The 12563-nt window shown below is 55.2% G+C and overlaps 1 protein-coding gene across 1 annotated transcript; it reads right to left on the bottom strand.

Annotated features, from left to right (window-relative positions):
- Window positions 1-76: 76 nt before the first annotated feature.
- J4E83_001581 (Type I Iterative PKS) lies at window positions 77-7917 on the bottom strand (the record flags this gene model as incomplete). The annotated part of the gene is made up of 2 exons (XM_049328537.1): window positions 77-7718; window positions 7913-7917. 2 exons carry the CDS (start codon window positions 7915-7917, stop codon window positions 77-79), a joined length of 7647 nt encoding a protein of 2548 aa, XP_049193055.1.
- Window positions 7918-12563: the final 4646 nt, after the last annotated feature.

Raw genomic sequence — 12563 nt, 5'->3', positions numbered from 1 at the left:
GCGTCGGAGTCGTGAGCGGCTGCCCCGCGCAGCTAGCGACGCCAACCTCGTCGCGTCGTGTCGCGACCTACAAACCTCATTTAGATGCAATGACCTGATCCGCTACATGCTGGCACAGCTCAACGGCCGGCTGTTTCTTCAAGATGACGAAGACAGGAACCTCAACGCCGAATTGCTTAAGGAACCAGTACCGCAGCTCAACCGCAATGAGCGAGTCAACACCAAGCACATAGGCTGGCTTGCCTACGTCGAGATTCTCCGCCGGTATCGACAGCGATTTGCTCAGCTTTCCAAGTAACGCCGACGTTACAATCTGCGCAGCCTCCTTCGCATCAGCGGCCGCCTTGATGAGAGCGAGATAGTCGACGGCTGCCGCCTCGCCTTCGCCGCCAGCCCCGGTGCCATTGACCAGCTCGACCTGACCCAGACGAAGGAGGTTCTTGAACAGCGGCTTGCCCACCCAGTGCAAAACGCCGTCCTGGAACATCCGATACAGCTTCGAAGGCTTATCATGGATGTTCACCACCTGCGCTGCGCCGCCGGCGCAATCGTAACCGGGATCACACAAGACATCCAAGATCGCCATTAGCTGCTTCTGCGTCAGCCCACCCAGCCCAGCGCGCAGACTCTTCGTCACGTCCTCAAAGTTGTCGCTCGCCCACCCAGCCTCTAAGACCAAGCCGAGATCGAACGAAACGCCCTTCAGCCCACTGGCGGTACGGTGCCGCGCGAGCGCGTCTTCGAAAGTGTTGCCGGCTGCATAGTTGGCTTGCGCGGGGTTGCCGATGATGCCGCTCATGGAGGAGAGGAAGACCATAAAGTCCAGATCCTTGGGCAGGAGTTCGTGAAGGTTCCACGAGCCTTGATACTTGGGCGCCAGGGCGCGGTGGAATTGCGAGACGGTCATGTTGGAGAGCATGTTGTCCGACAACACCATCGCTGCCTGGATGCAGCCCTTGATCGGCGGCAGCGCTTTGCTAGCCTCCTCGAGGGTGCTCTTGAGGACCGCGCGGTTGGAGATATCCGACGCCGGCGCGTGTACTACGACGCCTTGGGCCTCCATCTCCTTGATGAAGGCGATCACATCGGCGCGCCCAGCTACGCCTCGCGACGAGGTGACGAGGAAATGCCGTGCGCCGCGGGACGCCATCCAGCGCATGATCTCGCGCCCCAAACCCCCCAAACCACCGCTAATGACATATGTAGCCTGCTCCTCAAATGCGTACGCCGGCTTCTGCGCGGGCTGATACACGACCACATCTCCCGACTTTTCGAAATCGATGACGGCCTTCCCTGCAATTTTACCGCCCTGCAGCGCGCGCATCGCTTCCTCAATCTTACTCGGCGCAAATGCATGCAGCGGCTTGGGATTGTGGAGCCCAGGATTCGCCGCGAACAGACTAAAGACGTCGTCGAGCACGAGTTGCATCAGGGGCTTGTTCTCGGCGTACATACCCGCGACGTCCACGGCCGCGAATGTGACATTGCGCAGGAAGTGACCCATCTCAAGCGTGTTGTTGGCGAGGATATCGGCTTTGCCAATGTCGATGAAGCGACCGAAGGGCGCTGTGCAGTGCCATGAGTGTTGGAGAAGTTCGCCTCCTAGAGAGTTCAGGACGACGTCAACACCGCGGTTGGCCGTGGCATGGAACACATCGTCGACGAAGCTCGCCTCTCTGCTGTGGAAGATGTGGTCGTCCGCGAGGCCGTAAAGCTCCCTGACCAGCTGGCGCTTCCACTCGCTTCCAACCGTGACGAACACCTCCGCCCCACGCAGCTGCGCGAGCTGTATAGCAGCCTGCCCCACAGCACCAGCTCCAGCGTGGATCAATACACTCTCGCCCTTGCGCAGCCGGCCTACATAGTCGAAAGCATACACAACCGTAGCCCATACAGCAGGAATGGCAGCCGCATCCAAGAACGAGATGTCTTCGCGTGGGATCCTACGCGTCGATGCCTCGTCGCAGCGTACGTAGGTTCCACAGCAGCCACCCGTCGAGAAGATGAAGTACATGACGCGGTCCCCAGGCTGCAACGTGCAGTCTGGTCCAGCGCGGATGACGGTGCCAGAGCCTTCGAGGCCGAGACCATCACCTGGCACTTGACCCAGGGATATCATTACATCGCGGAAGTTGAGGGAAGCGGCTGCTACTTCGATTTCAACTTCACCGGGGTGCAGCTCTGTGCTGGAAGGGATGGTCTCGGTGTAGTATAGGGTGTCGAGCAAACCAGGCTGTTGGATGGTCAAGTTGATGCGCGGTTTCGGGGATGCTTGGCCAAGTGTGAAGCTGACTTTGTCGGGAAGTTTGGCGCGCGCGGCAAGGGTTTGATTAACGCTCTTCTGTGGGACGATTCGCGGAATGTTGATGAGGCCGTTATGCACTGCAAACTCGGAATCGGCGTCTGCGCTCTTGTCTCCTATCTTGTGGAAGTGCTCCAGGAGACGGACCACATGGCTCGCTCCCTCAGCTGGGTCATTGGTCTCCAAACTCAAGGTGACGAAGGCCTGATCACCCCGCTCAGAGCAAATACTTCTCGAGAAACCGACTGCCATCTCAGCGGCGGGGTTCCCAGCACCAGGACTGCCGCCGCGTGTCAGCCAGAGGACTGTCTTGGCGTTCAAGCTGATCTTTTTGAGGGCTTCGAACTCGGGTTCTGCGATGGTGCCGAGAATGGAAGTGTCGAGCTCGAGCAAGCTGATGACTTTGGTGCTGCTCAAATCCAATTCAGCGGCAATGAGACCTTCGAGAGTGTGTGTCTCGGTCTTGCCAATCCACGGCAATGTAGTGAGCCTCGCCATCAGCGTATCGGCAGAAGTAGCCTGCGCAGCATCCGCGATGATGACCCACCTTTCAAGCGCAGCTTGAACCTCAGCTTCCTCTGGCCTCGTTGCGACGAGCGTTGAGACACGGTGCCGAGGTTTGTACTCGTTGTCCCTAAACACCATGTCGACACCTGAGAAGCCCGCGGTCTTCAGCGCAGCATCCCATCCTTCTTCGGTCAAAATTGGTCCCAAAGCCTCGTCTTCTCCGGGTACGGCGTCAACATCCTCGCCTTCCCACCAATGGCCCTCGCGCATCCACCACCCTGGAAGCAAGCCGAAGATGATGCCGTCGCGGATGTTGTCGACTGTAGTCTCCATCATGATGAGTTTTCCGCCAGGGCGCAAGAGAGCGTAGAGATCGCGGAGACACTTCATGAGATCCGACGTGGTGTGAATTACGTTGCAGGCCATGATCACGTCGTAGCCGCCTAGCTTGAAGCCTTGGAGCGAAGGATCGATCTCTAGGTCGAGTTTGGCGAAGCGCATATGCTTCTCTGCGAATGCGAACTTCTCGCGAGCCTTCTCAAAGAAGCCGACTGAGATGTCGGTGTAGGCGTATTCGCTGAATCGCACCAACTGATCAGCCTGAAGACCTTCATCATCTACCAGAAACGGTAGCACTTTGGAGGTAGCACTACCAGTCCCTGAGCCAACCTCGCAGATCCTGAGTTGAGGATTCGCGTGTGCAAGGATGTTCATATAGGCGCCAGCCTTGCGGTAGTGACGCGAGTAGAAGTCGCAGTGGTAGAAATCTGTCCCCGTGTCAGTCTTTTTGTTTCCATCTCCACAGTATGTGTTATTGAACTTACCGTTAGCCAGATTGCCTTCAAAGATAATCTGCAACGCATTGTCCGTTCCTGTCAGTATCCCATAGAGATGTTCACCAGCCTTCTTCACAAGCTTCTGCGTCGGCTCGTCGTCCGCCTCACGCAAGACATCCTCGATGCTCAAGTGCTCCAGTCCCCGCGACGCCAATGTGTACTTCTCCCTATTTGCACGGACCTTGCGCAGGAAGTCCACGTACTTAGTCAAGTGGTTGTCAAATGTCACCGGCTCGCCGTTGTCGATCTTGTCCAGCGCTTGCTCGATGAAAAACAACGCAATGGCGTCCGCGCGGTCGACAGCCTCAGCGTCCTTGGGGTCGGGAGAGAACTGCGGGTCGCGCGCGAAGAGCGCCTTCAAGTATGTCTCTGTCTCAGCTTTGCTTAGCAGTGAGAGGTCGGGCTTGAAATCAATGCCGTACGAGAAACGACTTGCACCATCATCGTCACGTGTGCTGCTGCCCGCACCAGCGATGACAGTTCCGCGCTCACCCTTGGCGACCATGACCGGCTCGCCCGTTTCAGCAAGCAACGTGCTAGCATCCCACTCAAATTCTCTGAATGTGCGAGCCACTTCCTTCGTCGCTACATGAAGCAGCGGATTGCCAGGGAGCGCGAATAGCTTGTGCGACACCCACAGATCCTTGAGGTTACTGAACATGAGCGTGGGGATCGGCTCCCAGCCACCCATACTCAGCGAGACGAAGCCCACGTGGAAAACTGAGTCAAACGTTGTGGGGTGAATCACACACGGGTCCTCGGCGGCATACGGCATACTCTTCGCATAATCTCGCAGCGCAAGAGTGCCAGTCGCACACCCGTTGCGCGAGTACTTAATGTCCCGCAAGCCTTGGAAGTACGGACCATAGTCGAATCCAGATTTTTTACTCAAATTCTCGTACAGCTGGGCGCTCTGCACACTCAACGTGCATTGCTTCGCCGCGCTTGCGTGCTCCTCGCCCACAGCTTTCTCCCATCTAGCTTTACGCAAGGCTGTCTCTGGAGAAGGCTCACTTTCCTCAAGCTCGACGCGAATACTACCAAATGCGCACTCAATCCACTCGTTGCCGCCGAGAGTGAACACACGCCAGTCATACACGCCTTGCGCTGCGTCTTTGGCAGTATGCCGGCGCGGTTGGAGGTAGATCTTCGCCTCGGTGCCTTTTTCTGTCTCGTTCACGGGTATAGAGCGCATGAAACGAATGTTTTCAAGTCTATACCCGCTGATGGCTGCGCTAGGCGGAAGCAGCTGGCGCGCAGCTTCGATGGCCATTACGAGCATACCCGTGCCGGGGTAGAGCGGCGAGCCTTCGAGCGCATGGTCAACGATCCAAGGAGCTTCCGCGAGGCGTATCTTGTGATGCCAGGTGGGTTGAGCAGGGTTGAAGTCGTTTTCGCGTAGACCGAGAAGAGCGTGTCGCCGGAAGGGGCGCTGGGAGTAGAGGGCGCTGAGACGGGGTTCGTCCCAGTAGAGCTTGGCCCGGGAGAAGGGGTAGGCGGGAAGATCTGTTAGTCGCTTTGGCTTGGCTGTAGGCTTGAGAGTGGCTTGGTTGGGCAAGTTGAGGTCGATGGGGAGGCCAGCGCTCCAAAGGGCGCCGATGGTTTCGAGGAGGGTGCGGATGTCAGGCTGACGAGGGTTGAGCACAGCTGCATACGACCATTTATCCTCACCTTCGCCTAGGTGCTTAAGAATATCTTTGACGGGGCGTCGAAGACCAGATTGAGGACCGATCTCGACGAAGAATTTGGGGGCTTGCTTTTTGTCGCTGACCAGTGCTGTTACCGCATCGGTAAAGAGTACTGGTGAGAGCAGGTTCTTCACCCAATAGCTCGGACTCGCAAGACCCTCCAGAGTGATAAAGCTGCCTTCGGTGGATGAGAAGAAGGCGACAGTGCTCGGCTCTTTGCCCTCCCTCGTCGGTGCGCGTATTCCAGCCAGCAAATTCTCATACTCCACCGCGCCATCGCGCAACGCCTCGGAATGGTACCCAATCTTCACAGTCAGTTTCCGTGCGAAGACCTCATCAGCATCCAGCGTGTCGAATAAGCGCGAGATAGCCACTGTGGGACCTGACAACGTGACGTTGACAGGACTGTTCTCGCATGCGACAGTCACCGTTGGCTCAGCCTTCAGATATGTCTGGACAGCCTCCTTGCCCAAGCCCACAGACATCATTGTTGTTGGCTCTCTCTCTGGGTCAGACGCCAGTTTATCGGCGACAACACCGCGGAAGTAGGCCACTCGCCATGCACTCTCGCGATCCAGTCCACCTGCACAGTACGCAGCTGCAATTTCACCCGACGAATGCCCAACCACCGCACGGGGGATGATACCCCATGTGCGAAGTAGATCGACGAGCGCCACTTGGATAGCTGTACAGAGAGGCTGCGACAGCGCTGGCTTGGACACCTGACTAGCATCTCCATCCTTCTCAAGTTCTGCTAGCACAGCCCAGGTACTACCAAGACTGGCGAGATAGGCATCGCAGTTCCCAAGACTCTGACGAAAGACGGGATAATGCAGCAGGCCAGTGGCCATACGCACATATTGCGCGCCTTGACCTGTAAACACAAAGGAGAGGTCAGGAGCAGAAGAAGTACTGCTGAAGACGCTCGGTGAGACGATAGTGGTGAGATCGTCGGTAAGGGAAGAGATGACGGCGAAAGATCGGAATTGGAGGAGAGATCTATGGGATGAGAGCGTGTGTGTTAGATCTGAGAGGAAGTCTGCGGTGTAGGCAGCTTCGTGCGAGGAGAGGAAAGTTTGGAGGGCTGCTGCTTGGCGCTTTGTGCCGTCGCTATCTGCGGCTGAGAAGGGGATGATAGCGTAAGGGGTTTTAAGTGAGTGAGTGCCGTTACCGTTGGCGTTCGTGTAGCCATTGGTATGGCCGTTGGTGGAGGTGGGCTCGCAGACAGATTGGTGCAGGCCTTCCAGACCGTGGGTGCGCAGGTAGTTGTATGCATCGTCGAGGATGACGTGGGCATTACTACCTCCGTAGCCGAAGGAGGAAACGGATGCCCGGCGGGTGTCTGTTGCTGGCCATGGGACTGCTTCTTGGGGGAATGCAAGCTGCAAACCTGATACATCGATAGCAGGATTGGGCTTCTCGAACATGGCAATTGGCGGAATCACCGCATTCTCCAGCGCGAGAACGGCCTTGATGACGCCAGCCATACCCGAAGCGCCTTCCAAATGACCGATGTTCGCTTTCACAGACCCCATATAAAGCGGCCTGTCCGCATTTCGACCATCGCGGAAAGCCTGCCCCACAGCAGCCGCCTCAATAGGATCACCGACTGGCGTACCAGTCCCATGAGCTTCAACGTAGTCGGTATCAGCAACATCCAGCCCTGCAACACCATACGTATCCCGCAGCAAATCCAGTTGGGCCTGTTGGCTCGGCTGTGTGATACTCGGCGTCCTTCCATCCTGATTCGCACCCGTCGCCCTAATGACCGCCCTGACAACGTCGCCATCCCTCAGCGCCGCATCCAGTGGCTTCAGCAAGACAAAGCCAAACCCTTCGCCCCTGGCGTATCCATTCGCCTTGGCATCAAAACTATAACTCTTTCCATCCACGCTCAGAAATCCGCCGTTGCTGAGTGCAAGTGCCTGGCTCTCTGGTGTGATGAATGTGTTTGCGCCGCAGACAAGCGACATCTTGCTCTCTCCCGCAAGAATACTTTGCGTACCAAGATGCAGCGCGTACAACCCTGATGAACACGCCGTATCGACCGTCAAACTCGGCCCTGCGAGATCGAAGAAATGACTAATGCGGTTACTCAGCATGGACGACCCGTTCGCCGTAGCATGATACCGAGACTGTGCACTAAAGTCCCGACCTGTTATTGTTTCGCCATCGCGCGAGAAGGAGGCGCAGTAGACTGATGTGGGAGAACGAGAGAGTGTTTCCATAGGTATTCCAGCGTTTTCGAATGTGCGGTAGGCGCCTTCGAGGAGGCCGCGTTGTTGCGGGTCGAGAACCGAGGCTTCGGCGTAGGACATGTTGAAGAAGGGGGCGTCGAAACTGCGGGGGTCCTCTTCCATGAAGTGCGCGTGGCGGATGCGTAGGCTGTCTAGGCGGTTTGGGTCAGGGTGATAGAATGCTGTCAGTTCAAGTTAGCTTAGGGTCATTTTTACTTCCGTGGAGGGAATGGTTGCATACCATCTATGTTGAAGCGGTCGGCGGGTATCTCTTTGGATACATTTCGAGCGTTCATTATCAGTTCCCAAAAGGAGGAGGCGGATACGGCGTCGCCTGGGAACTTCATGTTCATGCCGATGATGGCTATGGGCGTTGTCTTGTCGGTAGTAGCCATGATTGCGGTATTTGGTATGGTACGGAAGCTTGACGGATACAAGCTTTTCCAACGTCCTGTAATCTTCTTGCCAAGTGCAGATGTTCCTAGGCTTAACGATAAAGTTCGTGGAAGATTACCTGGGATGGTCGCAAGTACAATTCAAGTCTGGGAATTCGATATGTACAAGCTCGTTTCGTTGAAAAGACAGTCAGTGACCGAGCTTTGCTAAATACAACAGGCGTCTCGCCGAAAACCGCTTTCATCATGGTCATGACCCATGAGTACCTTCCTTGTCTCGAAGGCCAGAGTAGCTACCATGGTGTCAGGCACATTACCGTATGTGGAGACGCTAAACCGGTCAGTACCGCATGCGATTGTACTCACCTCGGTGGCTGTTGAACCGGCCGGACTCTATGAATTGTGGCTAGGGCGTAATCCGGTGGCTAGGTATTACTCCGGTGGTTAGGCCATAGCTCGGTGGCTTTACGTATGATACGAGTACGATTCAGGGACCGTTTCGACCCACAAATGCAAACACCTCATCTTCGAGGGCTCACCGCTGCCACTAAAGTCGTCCAGATAGTAACGTGTTCTGATGATAGATCACAAAGAGTATCTCCGAATTCCAACACAACGCAGTCGACATGTCTTTGTGGGACCGAATCAACAGTCGCCTTACCTTCCAAAGCGGTATAGGTTTCATGTACCGCCAACTGTTCATGCATCCTCCGCCAATGGCAGCAGGAGTCACTCTTGAAGGTCAGACAGCCATTATCACCGGCGCGAATACCGGCCTGGGGTTCGAGGCAGCGCGACAGCTCCTCCAGCTAGATCTCTCTCGGCTCATTCTAGCCGTCCGATCGCAGGCCAAAGGCGATGTTGCAGCAGAAGCCCTCCGTAGGCAGTTTATGCGCGCTGAAGTCGAAGTCTGGATCCTAGATATGGAAGATCCCGAATCTGTCGCGGCTTTTGCCAGACGATGTCAGACTCTGGGTAGGCTAGACATGGTAGTTCTGAACGCCGGTGTGCAGAACAAGGACTATGTTGTCTCTTCCAAGACAGGCAAAGAGCAGACTTTCCAGGTCAACTACCTCTCGACTATCATGTTGGCGGTGCTTCTCTTGCCGATATTGAGAGCCAAAACCGGGTTGGTGGGAAAGCCGGCGAGGCTCACAGTTGTAACGTCGACGACGGCATATTTCGCGGATTTCGACCATGGGAAACCAATCTTGCCGCAGTTCGACGAGAAGTATGACGTTACTAAGTGGTATGCACGCGAGAAGTTGTTACAGATGTTTTTCGTGAGGAAGCTGGCATCGCTGGTGAACTCCGATGAAGTGATTATCAATACAGTTTGTCCTGGGCTGGTGGGAGAAACAGAGATCTGGCGTACACTAAACGCAAACGCTGTCATGAGGTATATGTTGATGGTGTACTTCGCTTTGTTTGGTAGAAGCTTGGCAGAGGGCGCCAGCACGTATGTCCATGCTGTAGTGGTCGCTGGTCGAGAAAGCCATGGGGGCTTCTTGAGTGAGTGGGGAGTACGTCCGTAAGTCGAGGAACTGCAACGATGCACTCTGACTGAGGTTTTCGCTGACACTGTCGTAGTTATCCCGTTCTGATGTATTCGAAACGTGGTGACGATCTGGAAAAGAAGGTTCTGAGCGACACCAGGCAGATTTTGGAATCCATGAACGTTTCGCACAGCGCAATGCAAGACTTTTAGTTGGGAGGGTCAAACTAAACTGCCATATCGCAGTGCCAAAGATATTGACGTCATCAAAACGCAGGCAGCTCTTTCCGCATGAAGTTTTCTTACTAGTGAAGTTGTCCTGGTCGAAGACACCTCGCGTAGATACAATCTAGCCCATAAAATAAGTGGTAGCTGCGTTCGAAGAATTGGAGAAGAGAAATGTTGTTGTTCGCGACGCGACGGGACGCGACAGATGGCGGGACGAGATCCATGCCAAGCCCTCGGAGCCTCGGCTCCAGCCTCCGAGGTTTCTGCCTCCCGCCTGCCCATGGGCAGAGAACACCTGAGCTTCATCATCAATGCAACCTCAGCTGTTTCCACACTGCATCTTTACTCCAGATCTGACCTCTCTCGTCTGAGGGTAAGCCTCACGTTCAAAGGCGGTTGCACGTAAGATGCGCGCACGCGTTGATCGTGCCATTGCTGTTCAAGCCACTCGCGGTCCACAAGCTCAATATCGTACTTCCACAGCAGCCGGGCCAATATTTGCTTTATCTCGGAATGTGCCAAACTATTCGCGAATTCTCAGTCAGCGAAATCTCTCGTATTGAAACCGGACACAGGGACGTGGCGTACTTCTGGCCGATACAGCTGCGTTTTCCTGTCGAGAAGGGCTGGAATGCCGCTTTCTTATCCGCTTCGAAGCGAGGATCTCCGAGCCAGCGCTCTGGAGCGAAGACTTCTGGTTCCGTGAAGTTGGCTGGGTTATGATACATCGCCCAGTGCCAAATGTCCACGCAGGTCTAGGTTTTTCCCATTGCAATCAGCGACGTGTTCAGAAGTCCACAGAAGGATTTGCGGGAATGCTTTTGAGACTTACCCCTCCAGGCAGAAAGTGCCCCCCGACGACCTCACCATTGCGCTGAATCAGTCGTGGCACTGAGCCCACGGCAGCCGGATGGATACGCAACGTCTCGTCTATGACAGCCGAGAGGTATCTGAGACGCTGCGCACTGAGGAGTGTAATCTGCTCTTCGCTATCGAAAAATGCGTCGATCTCTCTCCTTAGCTTAGCGAGCGTCTCAAGGTGGGTGCAGAGGAGATAAGTTGCCCCAGCAAGTCTGACTCAAGAGATGGTCAGTACATTGATACTTCCAAAGGAAATGGACAAAATAGGAAAGCTTCGTCATACGCAACTGCAGTTGTTTCGGACCCGGCTACGACGAAGATGCTCGCGTTATGGCAGATTGCCTCAAAGGAAAGACCCTATCGCGCCATTAGATCCATGAGCGGAATTGGGACCAAGACAGCATTGTGGATGCACTCACGCATTTTCCCTGAGTATTGTCGGATCTCATCTCTTCAATGAAGTCCGGGCGGCTGGGCTCCAAAGCTAAACGCTTCGCAACTTGAGTACGCATGAACAGATTATGCTTCGCGATGATCTTCTTGGCAAAGATTCTAACAAACGGGCTTATCATCGCCTCCAACAACGGATACGCCCGCCGGAAGTGTGCCATGTCATGCTGCGCAACGAAAAACTCCAATATTGTCGCAACCCATGGATGAAAGTCCCTCCGCTCCATATTCGCAAAAGACTGGCCGAGGCTGAGATCGCCAATGACATCAAACGAGAAGAAGTTGAACCACCTGGCCAGATCCAGGGATCGACCTTCGGCGCAGTGCTCTCCAAAACAGCTGAAAAGTTGGTCGATATGGTGACGGATGATACGCTCCTGGCGCTGTATGCCTTGCCCGGAGAACGCGGGCGCTAGCAGACGACGTTGATGCGTGTGAGATTCTGTGTCGGCCCCGATGATGCCTGAGGCGACTTCGGCTACGAAGCCTGGGTGCTTGAGGTTCTCTGGCTGTCCGGGCTTGCGATGCCCGTATACTTCTTTCCATGCTGTTGCGTGGAGACATGACACTGAGTCTGGGCTTGTGCGGACAACGTCGCCGTACCTCCTGTGCAATGCCAGGATCTGTTTGTGCGGCGTGCTCGACCATGACATCAACAGGAGTGGGAGTGGCGATACAGACCACAGGAACGGTCCGGGCACTTTGCTAAGTGGGTTAAAGTAGAGATTGTATACGACGGACCATACGGTATGCCCAAAGACCTGTAGCGTACGTCAGTAGAGATATCCTACGTGTCATTTGTCCGGGGTTAATACAGCGTATAGGGCTACTTCTAACAATACCCAGAATGAGAGGAGCTCCTGATGCTCAGTGAGCGCATCAATAGGCCATGTCCTTGTGGAGCCCATTGTGCGCGCAATGAAGAAAGCTTGGTATTAACGCTCTTTCGCAGTGTATACGAATACAAGATACGGGTTGTGTCAGCATCTCATGCACAGGAGAAGGTGATTGCCGGGGTCGACAGCTCAACACGCGCAGTTGCGAAGTCAACTATGGAAGACGATTGCACCGACCCTTACAGTGCATGCCGTCTCAATCCTTCCCATAGCGGCTAAGTCGTGGTCTCCAGCCTGGATCATGCATCTGCGGCGGAGTAGTGCAATGTTCCCACCCACGCTCCGTGGGCCCTTCGACTCATTGCCGACTACAGATATCCGGTCGCCGTTGTTGCACGTCAGCCAGCACCTAAGGTACCCACAGAGGAGCCGACGCGGCCGACGGACGAGTTGGTCACAGAATCCAGATCAACCATGGCGGTGTGCGGCTAAGGCCGAGGAACGTTCCGACAACAGCAATTAGCAGTTTATGTACGATAATACACGCTCGGTAGATTTCTAGTTGCATTCTACGGCTAGAGTGACAGAGGCGTAGGGAACGGCCCGAGCATGTCTGTAGTTTGCACTAGTACACTTTGGGATTTCGGTCTCTGTGCGCACGGACACGACATCCTCCAGCTAGATCGGCGGTGGCTGGGGTATCATCTCAACCACCGCCGACTCCGTCT

Source organism: Alternaria metachromatica (genome assembly GCF_023757995.1).
Source record: "Alternaria metachromatica strain BMP 0045 chromosome Unknown scaffold_2, whole genome shotgun sequence".
Taxonomy (NCBI): domain Eukaryota; kingdom Fungi; phylum Ascomycota; class Dothideomycetes; order Pleosporales; family Pleosporaceae; genus Alternaria; species Alternaria metachromatica.
The sequence above is the reverse complement of the archived record's forward strand: the minus strand, read 5'-3'. Positions and strand labels throughout refer to the sequence as shown.